At 37.6% G+C, this 17,570-nt stretch overlaps 1 protein-coding gene across 10 annotated transcripts in view; it reads right to left on the reverse strand.

Annotated features, from left to right (window-relative positions):
* The window catches only part of PIGN (phosphatidylinositol glycan anchor biosynthesis class N), a 106,677-nt gene that overhangs the window by 35,003 nt on the left and 54,104 nt on the right, over positions 1-17,570 (reverse strand). For all 10 annotated transcript variants that reach the window (XM_055559709.1, XM_055559717.1, XM_055559716.1 and 7 more), the window contains 5 exons: positions 16,747-16,855; positions 14,252-14,360; positions 8,893-8,995; positions 2,611-2,713; positions 504-590 (listed from right to left, as the gene is read on the reverse strand). In XM_055559709.1, coding sequence (XP_055415684.1) covers positions 504-590; positions 2,611-2,713; positions 8,893-8,995; positions 14,252-14,360; positions 16,747-16,855 — 511 coding nt within the window. The remainder of the gene's footprint in view (positions 1-503; positions 591-2,610; positions 2,714-8,892; positions 8,996-14,251; positions 14,361-16,746; positions 16,856-17,570) is intronic.

Raw genomic sequence — 17,570 nt, forward strand, 5'->3', positions numbered from 1 at the left:
CAAATTGAGAGTGAAGGCAAGAGGCAGAGGAGAGAAGAGGAGCACTGATCTCCTGGACCTCAGTGGTCCAGACTCCACCGTGTCCGTTCAAAGGAGATACCTCCCGATGGACGCCTTGAAGCCGGTCAGCTCGCCTTTCCAAAGCGAGATGGTATTCCCATTACATCGTCTTTCAAACTTCTAATGCTAACAGCTATCACACATGGTGATCCAGCAACCTCATGAGACATGTTATATGAGTACCATATGAAGTACACATAAAAACATACAGACCTAACACATTGGTCTGTTGTATCATTCTTTATGCTTTTCTACAGTTTCAGAAATTTTCTGAAGTGCAATCTATGAGAAAACCGTGTTTGGGAGGCCGGTGAAACAGCGTCCAAGGTTGACGCCACCATCAAGCGACCGGCGGAAACCGTACCCCCACTCCCCAGCACTTCTCTTGTTCCATTAAACGGGAGGCTGCAGCGCCTTAAAACAAAGCCCCACAGAAAGGATACAAGGAAAAAGGCCCTGCGGATGTCATCCAGGCAGAGGTCTCGACACTGGGCCGCATCAGTGTTAGAGGCAAACTGGATGGTGGAGACCTGTGGGATGAGAAGAGAGAGAACGCGCAATCGCAGGCTGCTTCCCTCCACCCGCAGGGCAAACTCGCTGTCTCAGCGACAACAGCCAGGAAGATAGCTTGTACTGACACACACAAAATAGAAATCTTTTCCTACAGCTTAATTTCACTTAATAAAATCTGCCAAGGTAAAATACACTGTTAATCATATACTGAACAGAGTTGTAGTAGTGCCGTATGAGTAACAAAAGTGAGAACTGGGGTTTTCCTTATCCTGTATAAATGCTTCACTTTAAAATCACTATTATAATCTTTCCCTTTTCTAACACCTGATTTCTTAATGTTCTGATCTTCTCAAACTCAGGTAGAGGAAGATATTAAAAAACACTGATAAACTAAATATTTCTCTGTATAAATAAGTAAAATATTTCTGTCCTGCTAAAATAGAAAGTCTCTCAATTCCAACAAGATGGGTGCACTCTTGCTTAACCCCCCTTCTCCCACAAAACAAAAACTCATGGACAAGTTTACAGGGAGACTTTCCCTATCTCCCACTTCCCATGTAATCTTCTACTAAGTTTGGAAGATGCTTTAATCTTCTTCTTTAGAAAAAGACATATCTTTCAGTTAAAATATAGAATTTAAAAAATAACACAATGAGCCTCATTTTTAATTTAATAATATTTAGTTATTAAAATATTGAATATTTAATACTAAAGACAGTCTGATCATTTACTTGAATCTAATTAAAATTACTTTTTTATGTATTGTTTTAATATTCCAGGACCGAAAGTTTAAAACCAGTAATTACTCAATAATATTTCAATAAAACTTCTTTATTGAAATTATTTATTCTAAGTCATCAAGTACTCTTTGTGAACTCAACTAGAACCAGCTAAGGCTGAATTGATGGATCAACTATGAAGGTATTTTCCTGCAGCATCCATTTTATCTGACCTCAGTAAAACTGTAAATATTCTATCATCAATTTCTTATAATTATCTTCAGTTTTGAAATAAGGGCAAGAGATATCAATCAACTCTCCAGCCCAGCATGATAAAGGTACCCTTAATATTTGGTTTTTACCCAATTCGAAGGACATTATGTTGAATAAACAGTCTAAGATTTGGACAGAGGCCACATCACTATGGGGACAGAGTAAGTGTTTTGGATTAGAATCACTAGAAAGAGAAAAATAAGCCTGGGAACACATGTCTCACTTCATGGTCAAACTCATGCACTGATGTGTGGCAACATGAATATTCTTCCAACAAAAATAAATGGAAGGAAAGAAAAATTAAATGTGAAAACAAAGGGAAACAAGATAAATAACATTCTTTGCCCTCTATTCTTTCACTTATATTAATGGCTTTTTACATCAGAGAGTCACAAACAATCTTTAAGAAAAGCCCAACCCATATGTTCATAAAACAATAAAATCATGCTTTTCTAAATGAAAATTTCCTTACAAACTGTTTGACTTAATTTTTAACTTAATTATTAATATGTTAAGTAGTACAAATTTTTGTAGAAGGCCCTGGCAACCCCACTCCAGTACTCTTGCCTGGAAACTCCCATGGACGAAGGAGCCTGGTAGGCTGCAGTACATGAGGTTGCGAAGAGTCGGACACGACTGAGCGACTTCACTTTCACTTTTCACTTTCATGCATTGGAGAAGGAAATGGCAACCCACTCCAGTGTTCTTGCCTGGAGAATCCCAGGGACGGCGGAGCCTAGTGGGCTGCCGTCTGTGGGGTCGCACAGAGTTGGACACGACTGAAGTGACTTAGCAGCAGCAGCAGTACAAATTTTAAAGTAGAACTTTTTGTTCTGGCTGTGCTGTGTGGCATGTGGAAATCTTAGCTCCCCAACCAGGGATCAGATCCACGCCTCCTGCATTGGAAGCGCAAAGTGTTAATCACTGGACAGCCATGGAAGTCTTAAGTAGAATTTTTGATGAAATAACATTGCAACTTCCTCATGGGATTAGAATAGCGACTATTTTAGTATTCTCAAATGCAAGAGCGCTTTTGACAAGCTACCTTCTGTTTACAGGAAACAACAGAGTGCTGCAGGGTCTCTTGTTCCATGTGTATCCAGACAAACATCAAACAGGACAGCACTAACGGAAAGAGAGCTTCATACCTGGGGGGTTGGGGTGGGGATGGAAGTGAGAGGGTAGAAACGAAAGGAAAAAATTAAACACAAATGCAAGTTAAAACAATTTTGATAATACTTCTAAGTTACATTATCACAAAATTTAATTTTTTTAGGTTTTCCAGAGGAAGAAAGTAGGGAAAGAAAGCAATATTTAAATATAAACTCCAACACCATCTTTTTTTGAAATTTATCAAAACTTGAGACCATTACGTGTTTAAAATAGTAGAGATATTTAAGTCATTCGTAAGGTAAATGACAGAAATACACCAAAAAAGAAAACATAAGACAAAGGTAAAAATCATTAATATAAAGAGAACAGCAAGATAAACATTTCAAATTTTTTAAAAAATGGGTATAATACAGGAATACAAACCTCTCAAAAAGAAAAAAAGAGCCTATACATTAAAATATGTTTGACTTTACTGAAAACTGATATAGAAATTAAAAAATAGATTCCACAGCCACTTAAAATATTTACTCATTAAAAAAATAATCCAGATAAAAGTATAATAAAAGAATAATTATAAAAGTATAATAAATACTTCCTGTAAGGCAATCTAGCACTATGCATCAAGAACCTCAAAACTATTCACATAGTACAATCTAATAATGTTCCTTCTAGGAATTTACCCTGAGAAAATAATCAGACATATGCACCATGATTCCCATATGAAGACATTTGTTGTAATATGTTTACAGAAAAGAAAAACAAGAAAACAAGCTAATATTCACAGGGGAGTTTGATTAAATAATGTACAGTGCTTCTCGAGGCTGGTGTATAATGTGCAAATTATAATGTGGACAAAGGAGAGATGTTCATGAGATAGCACAGTGTCAGACGCTTTTTCTAGTCCTTTCTGCCCTAGTTTAAGGCGTGTTTCATTTCTGTAATCCCCCAGATACTCTCCACATGACGGCAGTTGTCATGTGCTCTGACCACGTCTACTAACGCCTTCCCCAGTGGCCTGCAGAGTCTCTGCCTGCGCCAGTCTTCTCTCCACACAGGCCCAGCTCAGAAGCACTTGTTGATGAGCTACTTAACTGGGTGGAAGTTACAACACAAAATTAAGCAAACCAAATCGAAACAAAACAACCTGTATTTCTCATTCAACTACCTATTCAACTATTTCTATTTTCAACTACCGAACTCTAATCCATATGGTACTATTTCCTAAACAAGAGAAAGCAAGAAAACCAAAACCCTTTAAATTTGACTACCAATCATAAAGCAAAACCCTGAAAACTGGGCAGAAGAAAACATTCAGCTTTGAGAAAGCATACATAAATCACTTGGTATATAAGGTTTAGAACATCCAAGGATATGAACAGACAATACATATGTGAGAAAACATTATTAGTAAAACAAGTGCAGAAAATACACAAACCTGTACTGTTTTCGGCCTACTAAAATAGCTTTTGATATTCTTATGTACAAATTAAAGTACAAATACTGTGACGGATATGATGAAGTGCATCCCCTCATAGGTTGTTTGGTAATATTATAAACTGGTGCTATTCTTAAGACAAAAGTAAAAAAAAAAGTTCATATTCTATGGCCCACTTATAATACAGCTGAGAAGTAAGCAAAGAAAATAATCTATTAATAACTATATAAAAAGCTTATGCAAAACATATAACTCAAAATATTATTTATGATACTAAGAATTAGAAATAAAGTGACCAAAAATAGGGGAATAATAAAAGCATCAAGGAGTAGCGATATTACATAATATTAAAAATCTATTAAAATGATTCTTAGGAAGCCTATAAACCACCTGGGAAAATTCTTCTAAAATTAAGTAGAAAATAAAGATACAAAATAGTACATGGACTATCATTAATACTGTATTAAAAAGATATGTACAGAGCTAAGACTGGAAGGAAATAAGCCAGAAGATCAAGAGGAGGGGTAGGGTTAGTATATGATTTTCTTCCTTATCTCTACTTTGCAAAATGTGATTGTATGATGTTTACAGTGGTTAAAAAAAAAACAGTTGAAAAGGAAAGATTTAGAATGCTGCATCCTAGCCATTCTTGAATATACAGTTCAATTTTCACCTAAGTCCATGATGGCACCAATTCAATCCCTTTCTCTAGTCATTCTTTATATCATATTATTCACAATAAACTTATGATAATTTAATTGCAGAGTACAGCATGAGAAATGCTGGGCTGGATGAAGCACAAGCTGGAATCTAGATTGCCGGGAGAAATATCAATAACCTCAGATATGCAGATGACACCATCCTTATGGCAGAAAGTGAAGAGGAACTAAAAAGCCTCTTTTTTTTTTTTTTTAATTTTTATTTTATTTTTAAACTTTACATAACTGTATTAGTTTTGCCAAATATCAAAATGAATCCGCCACAGGTATACATGTGTTCCCCATCCTGATCCCTCCTCCCTCCTCCCTCCCCATTCCATCCCTCTGGGTCTCTTGATGAAGGTGAAAGTGGAGAGTGAAAAAGTTGGCTTAAAGCTCAACATTCAGAAAACGAAGATCATGGCATCTGGTCCCATCACTTCATGGGAAATAGCTGGGGAAACAGTGGAAACAGTGGCAGACTTTATTTTGGGGGGCTCCAAAATCACTGCAGATGGTTATTTCACTGTAGCCATGAAATTAAAAGATGCTTGCTCCTTGGAAGGAAAGTTATGACCAACCTAGACAGCATGTTAAAAAGCAGAGACATTACTTTGCCAACAAAGGTCCGTCTAGTCAAAGCTATGGTTTTTCTAGTAGTCATGTATGGATGTGAGAGTTGGACTATAAAGAAAGCTGAGTGCCAAAGAGTTGATGCTTTTGAACTGTGGTGTTGGAGAAGACTCTTGAGAGTCCCTTGGACTACAAGGAGATCCAACCAGTCCATCCTAAAGGAGATCAGGCCTGAATATTCATTGGAAGGACTGATGTTGAAGCTGAAAGTCCAATACTTTGGCCACATGATATGAAGAGCTGACTCACTTGAAAAGACCTTGATGCTGGGAAAGATTGAAGGCGGGAGGAGAAGGGGATGACAGAGGATGAGATGGCTGGATGGCATTACTGACTCGATGGACATGAGTTTGAGTAAACCCCGGGAGTTGGTGATGGACAGGGAGGCCTGGCGTGCTACAGTCCATGGGGTCGCAAAGAGTCAGACACACCTGAGCGACTGAAACTGAATTGCTGCATTTTATAATTGCCTAACACTGTAAAATAGAGTCCACATTTTATAGAAGTTTACAACTGTTACAGACCTGGGGTATACTAATTATATTATCCATATGTCTGTCTAGTGTTCAGGATACTAGAAATGTGAAGAAAAACAACTGTTGACTAATTGAATCAAGGTGTACTTTGAGGATTAAAAAAAACATGATCTTTGAATATTTGTACTTATATGTGAAATTACTCTTTCCTACCACATAAAAACAGAAATTCCATAGTTCAACAAATAGCGCTACAGATTTACTTCTTTTCAAAACTATTAAATACAATTTTTGTAAAATGTAGGTGAATAAATCTGATAAAGACAATCTTCTTATGAGACTTTATTTCTTTAGAAATAATTTCTTTAGACAACCAATATCTCATATAAAGTCTCTGCTAACTGCTAAGTCACTTCAGTTGTGTCTGACTCTGTGCGACCCCATAGACGGCAGCCCACCAGGCTCCCCCGTCCCTGGGATTCTCCAGGCAAGAATACTGGAGTGGGTTGCCATTTCATTCTCCAATGCATCAAAGTGAAAAGTGAAAGTAAAGTATCTGAATTAATACACTGAAATACACCAATAACATGTCATTATGGGCTCACAGTGTACTTACTAAGTTAGACTAAGTTAGGATCTGTTTAGTTTGGTCTCTGTGACAACTGAATTGGGCTGAAAAGACATTCAGTTTATATTACACTTTGTTAAGCATAGGGATAATCAAAATTTTGGAAGAACATGTTTAACCAACTTAAGAAAACTATTTTTAAGTATTACAATAGCTTTCATTTGCATAAAAATAATCAAATTCTGATTAAAAATGAATCTTATTTATTCACTTAATCAAGGATGCATTGTTAGAATTTAGAATTTCTATTACTGTACTTTTGTAAAGTAATAAAACTGCCTTTCTCTTAAATATCCTATAATTCTGACTATTCACACTTATTTACATAGAGAACCCTCTGGGTTGTCCAAAATAGTGATGTGGAACAATAGCAGGTGGACTATGTTTTGCAAAACTGATTTGCCATTGAAAAATGTACTAACTGGAATTATTAGACTCCTGTTTCAGCTATGTCTGTTTTAATTATTTTTACAAAGGTAAATACTTTCTGATGTCACAAAATATATTTCTTAATACATTCATTAATAAGGTCACACTCATCATTAGTATTCTGATTTCAGCTGTAATTTTTCACTTTTCAGATTTTTTTAAACTGAACTTGCTTATGATAATCTGCTTTGGTATCTTTTGACAATGAAATTGATAATTTAAAATACTATAATACTAAAAATTTTTTTTAATAAAAGATAAAACACTTTCCCTAACATAAGTCATATGATTAACTCACTCTACACTATGAAATATTTTTTACTTAAAATTCAACTTTAATTACTCTTCCTTCCTTCTTTTATTTCTAACCCAGGAAACCAAATCTATTTCTAGATTTGTTTGTATTTTTGAATCTATAATACATTTCTTTAAATATTTAGATTAAAAGATTTAGATTGCTTTAGAATTTAAAGCTTCAAAAAAGAAAAGGGCTTATTGATCTTTAAGTGACTATGTAGGAGCTGACACGTACTCTGAACACTGTTAAACATCCACCTCCTAGAGACAACCTCGGGGTGTGATCTTAATCAAACTTGTGTGTTGTCCCAAATGGAGGGTTATAAATGATTTTATCTTCTACTTTTTAAATCTAGACTAAAACTTTGTGCATATTCTAATTCATATGTACTTTAACGGATTCTGATTATAATTGAACTATTTATCCTGAAATTTCACCAATAAAGGAGAAAAGAGTGAATAGCAGTAAGTCTCATTATGTTTACATTCTTGAGTAAGAATATGCTGATAGACTTCAAGTTTTATTTGAAAACTGAAAATTCTAGGCCTCAAGTCAAGGTGACTGGTGAAAATGTCCATGTTGTTCATATTACATCTTCACAGACACACCCCAGATCGGGTTCTGGGGGAGACATGAAAAAACAGGTGTGGGGAACTTTGTTAAGAGACGGAGACGACAAGAACTCCTGGGTTCTGGATCACTTAGGATGTTAGAGTCTACTATGAAAAGATTTTGAGAACATCCCTCTAATTCTGAAATAGGAGATATTAGGCTTCCCACAAAATGAACCCAAGTCTTGGACACAAAATGGCTTTACAAAATCATACATAAACTATTGATAGATGATAATCTGTTGATAGCACAATGGTGAATCCCTAGGTTTATTCTAATTGAGATCAAGATCCTATATTTGGACTGAATTTTGAAACTCAGTAATGTGCATATTTTTTGCCCCCATAAGGATTTAAGTAAAGATGAAATAAAATTTGAAAGCAAATGAAGAATGCTGTTCTTCAAAGCAGACACAGAGAGTATCATTGTTCTCACTGATTTCTAGAGAATGCTTCAGACTAACCCAAATCAAGCTGTTCTTTTTTGGTTTTACAAGAAAACTTCAATCTTCAATGAAAATGTATTCTCTAACTTTTAAGAAAATACTCTAAAAGGTTTCTGAATCAAAAGGAATATTTGGACTATGACATATTTAAGGGTAAATATAAAAGAAGATGTATTCAAAAAAGAATGATCAAATCAAAACATAATTTACAGTGGATGAAAGGAAAGCAACAAAACTAAAATTTTTATAAGTCATTGTTTGAGATTTAAAATTCCTCTACAATCTATCTGAACTTTCTAACACTGTATGTAAGCAACATTTTAGCAACTTCAGGAAATAAACAGAAACACAAGGCAACAGGTAATACTCTGAAAACGGTAAGACAAAGAAAACTGCAGAGAACAGATAAAGGCATAGACAGTTTTTACCGAGTAAAAATGCTTGCAATGCATTCTCAAGATTCACATGTTTTTAATATCCAGAGGTTAAATACTTAGAGAAAGGTCAGTATATCATTTAAAACTTGCTACTAAAAATTAAAATCTTAAAACAGTTTATACCCTGTACTTAGAAGTAGGTAGGTCGACATCGAGGAAACAAGAATGCTGAACAATCGATCAAAGAGGACCAGAGGGCTCAGGAGAGGCATGACGAAGGAGGAGGCTGCAATAAAACAGATTTGGGTGGAGTCAGTATGAGGGACACAGAGTACCGAGTTTAAAGCACTGAATAATCTATTATCACTTACAGCATTTATTGCTTGTGTGACATTTAGAAGGAAACTACACTTGCCCTACTCATTTTTGTAAGACACTTAAAATTCCTTATGTTTAATGACATTCCCTCACTTTAACCATATTTTAGTTCAGGTTTTTTCAGTGTATATCCTCACTCTTGCTCACTGTAATAACTCCTAAGAGAATAATGTAAATAATAAAAATAAAAAATATTACTCAAGATTCAGCATCTTTTCTCTTAATTAGACATTTAAATCAAAGACAGAAGTTGATTTTCCCTAAACCCCACCCCTCCCCGCTTTTCTCCAAGTTTTCCCACTGCAAAGTATTGCATTGAGAGTTATAGCATGCTAGTTAGAAAAGGAGACAAAAGAAAAGGAGTTCACCACACAAGAGAGCTGTAATAGGAGTAATCCAAGTAAGGGAAGTCATCTTTCCTCTCAGGGTCGGAAAGCAGTCACGTCACTGGGGAGAGCAAATGAACTGGGGCAGGGGCAGTTACAGCTCAGTTAGTAAAGAATCCGCCTGCGAGGCAGGAGACACTGGTTTGATTTCTGGCTCAGGAAGATCCCCTGAATAAGGGATAGGCTACCCAGTCCAGTACTCTTGGGCTTCCCTGTGGGTCAGACGGTAAAGAATCTGCCTGCAATGTGGGAGACCTGGGTTCGATCCTCGGGTTGGGAAGATCTCCTGGAGGAGGGCATGGTAACTCACTCCAGGTGGCAGAGAGTCGGACATGACTGAGCAGCTGAGCACAACTAAGCATAAACTTCCCAATCCTGATTCTGGGAAGAAAATGTGCATAATTTCCTAACCCTCCTGGTTAAGATTGGCAATATGTGCCACACTCTGCTAAGCTGTATCAGTTGGGTCCAACTCTCTGCAACCCTATGGACTATATAACACACCAGGCTCCTCTGTCCATGCGATTCTCTAGGCAAGAACACTGAGGTGGGTTGCCATGCCCTCCTCCAGGGCATCCTCCTGCCCCCGGCATCACACCTGCCTCTCCTACAGCTCCTGCAATGGCAGGCAGGTTCTCTACCATTAGTGCCACCTTTGGAATTCATGTTTCAGTGGAGAAATAGCTCCAGAAAGAGTGAAGGGATGGAGCCAAAGCAAAAACAATACCCAGCTGTGGATGTGACTGGTGATGGAAGCAAGGTCCGATGCTGTAAAGAGCAATACTGCATAGGAACCTGGAATGTCAGGTCCATGAATCAAGGCAAATTGGAAGTGGTCAAACAGGAGATGGCAAGAGTGAATGTCGACATTCTAGGAATCAGCGAACTGAAATGAACGGGATTGGGTGAATTTAACTCAGATGACCATTATATCTACTACTGCGGGCAGGAATCCCTCAGAATAAATGGAGTGGCCATCATGGTCAACAAAAGAGTTCGAAATGCAGTACTTGGATGCAATCTCAAAAACGACAGAATGATCTCTGTTCATTTCCAAGGCAAACCATTCAATATCACAGTAATCCAAGTCTATGCCCCAACCAGTAACTCTGAAGACGCTGAAGTTGAATGGTTCTATGAAGACCTACAAGACCTTTTAGAACTAACACCCAAAAAAGATGTTCTTTTCATTATAGGGGACTGGAATGCAAAAGTAGGAACTCAAGAAACACCTGGAGTAACAGGCAAATTTGGCATTGGAATACGGAATGAAGCAGGGCAAAGACTAATAGTGTTTTGCCAAGAAAATGCACTGGTCATAGCAAACACCCTCTTCCAACAACACAAGAGAAGACTCTACACATGGACATCACCAAATGGTCAACACCGAAATCAGATTGATTATATTCTTTGCAGCCAAAGATGGAGAAGCTCTATACAGTCAACAAAAAGACCAGGAGCTGACTGTGGCTCAGATCATGAAGTCCTTATTGCCAAATTCAGACTTAAATTGAAGAAAGTAGGGAAAACCACTAGACCATTCAGGTATGACCTAAATCAAATCCCTTATGATTATACAGTGGAAATGAGAAATAGATTTAAGGGCCTAGATCTGATAGATAGAGTGCCTGATGAACTATGGAATGAGGTTCGTGACATTGTACAGGAGACAGGGATCAAGACCATCCCCATGGAAAAGAAATGCAAAAAAGCAAAATGGCTGTCTGGGGAGGCCTTACAAATACCTGTGAAAAGAAGAGAAGCGAAAAGCAAAGGAGAAAAGGAAAGATATAAACATCTGAATGCAGAGTTCCAAAGAATAGCAAGAAGAGATAAGAAAGCCTTCCTCAGCGATCAATGCAAAGAAATAGAGGAAAACAACAGAATGGGAAAAACTAGAGATCTCTTCAAGAAAATTAGAGATACCAAGGTAACATTTCATGCAAAGATGGGCTCGATAAAGGACAGAAATCATAGGGACCTAACAAAAGCAAAGATATTAAGAAGAGGTGGCAAGAATACACAGAAGAACTGTACAAAAAAAATCTTCATGACCCAGATAATCACGATGGTGTGATCACTGACTTAGAGCCAGACATCCTGGAATGTGAAGTCCAGTGGGCCTTAGAAAGCATCACTATGAACAAAGCTAGTGGAGGTGATGGAATTCCAGTTGAGCTATTTCAAATCCTGAAAGATGATGCTGTGAAAGTGCCGCACTCAAGATGCCAGCAAATTTGGAAAACTCAGCAGTGGCCACAGGACTGGAAAAGGTCAGTTTTCATTCCAATCCCAAAGAAAGGCAATGCCAAAGAATGCTCAAACTACCGCACAATTGCACTCATCTCACACGCTAATAAAGTAATGCTCACAATTCTCCAAGCCAGGCTTCAGCAATACGTGAACCGTGAACTTCCAGATGTTCAAGCTGGTTTTAGGAAAGGCAGAGGAACCAGAGATCAAATTGCCAACATCCGCTGGATCATCGAAAAAGCAAGAGAATTCCAGAAAAACATCTATTTCTGCTTTATTGACTATGCCAAAGCCTTTGACTGTGTGGATCACAATAAACTGTGGGAAATTCTGAAAGACATGGAAATACCAGACCACCTGACCTGCCTCTTGAGAAATTTGTATGCAGGTCAGGAAGCAACAGTTAGAACTGGACGTGGAACAACAGACTGGTTCCAAATAGGAAAAGGAGTACGTCAAGGCTGTATATTGTCACCCTGCTTATTTAACTTATATGCAGAGTACATCATGAGAAATGCTGGACTGGAAGAAGCACAAGCTGGAATCAAGATTGCCAGGAGAAATATCAATAACCTCAGATATGCAGATGACACCACCCTTACGGCAGAAAGTGAAGAGGAACTAAAATACCTCTTGATGAAGGTGTAAGAAGAGAGTGAAAAAGTTGGCTTAAAACTCAACATTCAGAAAACGAAGATCATGGCATCCGGTCCCATCACTTCATGGCAAATAGATGGGGAAACAGTGGAAACAGTGTCAGACTTTATTTTTCTGGGCTCCAAAGTCACTGCAGATGGTGATTGCAGCCATGAAATTAAAAGACGCTTACTCCTTGGAAGGAAACTTATGACCAACCTAGATAGCATATTCAAAAGCAGAGACATTACTTTGCCAACAAAGGTTCGCCTAGTCAAGGCTATGGTTTTTCCAGTGGTCATGTACGGATGTGAGAGTTGGACTGTGAAGAAAGCTGAGTGCCAAAGAATTGATGCTCTTGAACTGTGGTGTTGGAGAAGACTCCTGAGAGTCCCTTGGACTGCAAGGAGATCCAACTAGTCCATCCTAAAGGAGATCAGTCCTGGATGTTCACTGGAAGGACAGATGCTAAAGCTGAAACTCCAGTACTTTGGCCACCTCATGCAAAGAGTTGACTCATTGGAAAAGACTCTGATGCTGGGAGGGATTGGGGGCAGGAGGAGAAGTGGACAACAGAGGATGAGATGACTGGATGGCATCACTGACTCGATGGACGTGAGTCTGAGTGAACTCCAGGAGATGGTGATGGACAGGGAGGCCAGGCGTGCTGCAATTCATGGGGTTGCAAAGAGTCAGACACGATTGAGCGACTGAACTGAACTGAGAATGAAGACAGATCCCTCAGGAGGGCATCCTGGATGAAAGGCTTATAACTGTTTAACCATGGGGCAAGTCTGTTAATCCACATAGGCAATATTTTATTATTCTCAGGGAACAGAATAGCACCAGAACATAGTACCATCCGAACACATTTTTTTAAAAAAATGAAAGACTAGTCTCTCTATTGTCATGCAGAATAAATTTAAATAGTAACTCCAGCAATCAAGATAATTTAAAAGGAACGGTCTACATAAAGCCCATAATGAAAAAAATCTCATACAGTGAAAACAGAGTTACATTTACAGGAGACGCTTCTTGTCCAGCTCCACTTACACAATGACCACGGTGTCTGGAAAAGGTGCAAATCAAAACTTGGAGAGACACATGTCAGTTTCCTGTTGTATTTTTATACATCTGCTTGGATTTTAAGAGTAATCCAAGGTAAAACAGTCCTATCCCTTAATGCTCCTTGTAAGGCAAAGTTCCACCCAACGATCTTTTTTATTAAAATGATGAACAAAAAGCATTTTTAAAAAAATAAAGGTTAAACTGCACATCACATCATTCATAGGCATTACAAACTGTCGTCTTCTCCTTTTTTTTAATGAAAAATCTGGACTTCCCATCTGTTCCTGCCTTCCAGCTGGAAGGAAAAGGCTGCCTTTAAATGGCATGTCTGCTCCACATGCACACTCTACAGAGAACTACAGAGGAGAATGCTCTGAAACACACAACTGGCTTTATAAATGTGTGAGGTGTTGGGAGGTGACTAAGCAATGTTATTTTCAGCAAGGGAAATACAGATAAAATTTAACTGCTTCCTAGTCCCTGTGTAAGAACTGAGAATTTATGAACTGACATGAAACTTCAGCATAGGAATCTCTTCACAAAACCTTCTTCCCTCCTGGAATCACTTTTTATCAGGTGTGAATAAATATGCAGCCTTATTATCAAGTCATAAATATTCTCTCAGGAATTCTTATTAACACATGAATGCTCACAAGAGTTCTAATTTTCTTTATCAAATTCTAGCAAGAGACAGAAATAATAGGTACTCGTTATTTTCTCACAACAAATTTATTTCAGTAACAATAATACAGATGTAAATGGATAATTTTAAGATGTACCCTGATGGAAAGTCATCTCATTCGATTTGATTGACCTCTTACCTAATATTGTCCAGCTAACAATCTGATTAAGAAGAGGCAGTCCTTGTTTCTTGAGTAGACTATTATGGGTGCCGTACACAACACACATGGAAAACACGACGCTCAGCATCTGAAAACAAACCCAGAAGACGTGAGAAGAGAGGAGGTGGTGAGTGGCCAGGTATATATCGGAAAGATACTTAGAAAAATGCTTCAACAGCTGGAATCTCACCAAAATGCTATTGAAATTGGACCAGCTCACCTTCCTGTGGCCAAGGCCAAGAGTCGGAATTTCTGGACTAAGCAAAGGGCCGTCCTTTCTAAGCACGAATGAGGCACTCTACACTTTCAACATACGTTACCACACTGTGTCTGCTTAGGAATATGTTCTCAGTCTTGAAGGTTTCTTAAATCACGGGCATGCAGAGGGTGGACTGCACACAGCCTGGTGTGTCTGCCTGAATGTCTTCCCCCTCTGGCTTCACTCACGGCAGGTCTGTTTACACATTCAGTACATATTTGTGGCCTGAGGGGTCACTGGTGCTGAGAATACAAGGAGTGTAGAATTCTTTAGGGAGTACACATAAACTGGTGGAGCTGGTAACTATGGCTTGTAGGCTGGTGCTTGCTTTTAGAAATGCTGCTTTATTGAAATATTGTTTTCTTTACTGTTGTACAGTCACTCCCATTCGTTTACCTATTGTCGATAGCTCCCTTTGCCCTACAATGGTAGAGCTGAAAACTGACAAGACTCCATATGGCCCACAAGCCTAAAATATGTACAATCTGGCTCTTCAGAAAAATGTGTGCTGACCCCTGAATTTGTGGATTAACAGCCAGTTTAAGAAATGAGCTAAACTATGGTTGTGAACCAAGTAAACTCTCTTAAAGTTCAGATTAGCAACCTGATCACCAAATCCTAAAGACACATTTAATTTACTCATGTTTTCAGTGAATTAAGGAGAAATGCTGTCAATAAATCTATGACACAATCCTAGGATCCTTTCAATTGTCAGACACATTCTCATTTCAGATACATTAAAATGTGAAAGGACACAAATCTTCAAATCAAACATATATATATGGTACACAACAGAGGAGTGAATGCAAATTAATAAGGTTAATGTAAGAGGGAATTTTTTTTTTAATCAGATTTACCTTACATTTAGGAGCATGTCTAACAAAGTCCATAAGAATTTTAACATGGTATTATTTGTTCCTAAGAGTGGGATGCAGAAACACTCACCTTTGTCAAAATACTCATTATTACAGGTGAATTTTGTCAAAGCTACTATGGTTTAGTGTAAAGCCAATCTGTGTACTAAATACAATGAAAAGATATGTTTCAATGGCTTGATAGGATCTTTAATGAAAATATTTCTCTTCTTCATATGTTCTCTGTTGTCCTTCAGAATGAGTTAACATCTTTCATGTGTTGTATATTTTAATTTTTGAGTGTTCTTGGAACTACTATTATCCCAGCTTTACTCTCAGTAAATTTTTTGAGAAGAGTCAGATATGTTTTCTTTTTAATCAATGTTCTAGATATGGCTTATTTTTTACTGTTTAAAAGGAAAAAAAAAAAGTGACTTCCACTCTTCTCTACAGTAAAGCTATCATTTTACAGAATATGACATCATATAACCTCTTACCACCCTACTGAATATTGTCTCTACTGATTAAAAACAAACAGACTGAAGCTCTATTACTGAAAATCACACATCTACGTACAAAGAATAGCTGGGAATTAACTCAATTTGGAAACATCAAGTTCAAAGTTCTTGTCACCACTACAAAGCCACCAAACCAAGGTGAAGTTTATTTTCTCCTAGCATGTCATCTGAAGTCTTAAAGTGGCTAATCTTCATATAAACATGTTCAGCAGCTGCTTTCACTTCAAAGAACTTATTCTTTCCTGACCCTAAAGAGGACAACACAGAATCTCAGAACAGAAGCAGCCCTTTTCAGTTCAACCTCTTGGTCAATACCTCTTCAGTTCAGTTCAGTTCAGTTGCTCAGTCGTGTCCAACTCTTTGTGACCCCATGGACCGCAGCACGCCAGGCCTCCCTGTCCATCACCAACTCCCAGAGTTTACCCAAACCCATGTCCATTGAGTCGGTGATGCCATCCAACCATCTCATCCTCTGACATCCCCTTCTCCTCCAGCCCTCAATCTTTCCCAGCATCGGGGTCTTTTCCAATGAGTCAGCTCTTCACATCAGGTGGCCAAAGTAGACTTATACCTCCTTAATCTCTGCTCTCCAGGCATTTAGCAGCAAGGGGGCAGGGGGCGGCTCTTGTTGACCTTTTTGCTATTTTAGAGAATGTATTTCCTTTATTCCTTCTAGAGAATGTAGTTCCATTTAATATCTTCAACAGAAAACTCTCTTCTCAGCTCTTTTTATTGAGTAATAAAAACATGATGGCATCTTAAGAACAAGATAATTAAATACAACCATAAGGTGCATTTGATCATGTCATATATATAATATACTATTGAAAATCTGTAACCCACCTGTAATAGATGTAACACCAGGTCTTCATTTATAAAACTATCTTTTCTTTTTATGACAGATGTTACAACAAACCCGGAGAGCAGAAGAACCAGCAAGCCTGCACCCACTCTGTTTTAAAACACAATTTACGATAGAATAGGTCAGTGGCAAACTTATATGGAGACTATTTATATAACTTCTTTTCCTCTCAGCCTGAGTCCTGTTCATCTGTGCCAATAGTGCTTGAACAGGACGGACAGGGAGAGACTGATGAAAGGAGCGGAAGGGTCTTTACAGAGACAAGAGAATCAGAACAATGGGAAGTAACAAATAAATCAAAATGTTTGAATTCATCTTTGCACATGCTGTTTACAGTTTAAAACAACTGCAAAATGTTTTCACTTAGTAATCAGTAAGGTATGGCTAAGAGAGAACAGTCCTAGAATTCAATACTGTTTTTTGAGCTCTGCAAATAAATTGATTTCACAGAATAATTTCTAATCTAAGTCCATAATTATTATTCTCACAGAAATGAGAATAAATGTATTAATTTATAGATAACACATACTTTAAAATTAACATATACTTTAAAAATATTGTTGTGGTTTCTTTCAGTTAAAAAGAATACCCTCATCTATTAAAGACTGAGTTAGACTGCTAAAAAATTTCCTTACACAGAGTTCAAAAGAAAGTAATGAAGATGATTACATGATTAGAAAACAAGGGAGTAAAAGGTTAATGAAATAATGATCATTTAGCTTCCCAAGCACATACACACACAGCCAATAGATTATATGATAATAATTTAAAATTAAAAACACAGGTAACCAGTAATTTTACAGAT

Source organism: Bubalus kerabau, chromosome 21, assembly GCF_029407905.1.
Source record: "Bubalus kerabau isolate K-KA32 ecotype Philippines breed swamp buffalo chromosome 21, PCC_UOA_SB_1v2, whole genome shotgun sequence".
NCBI lineage: Eukaryota > Metazoa > Chordata > Mammalia > Artiodactyla > Bovidae > Bubalus > Bubalus kerabau.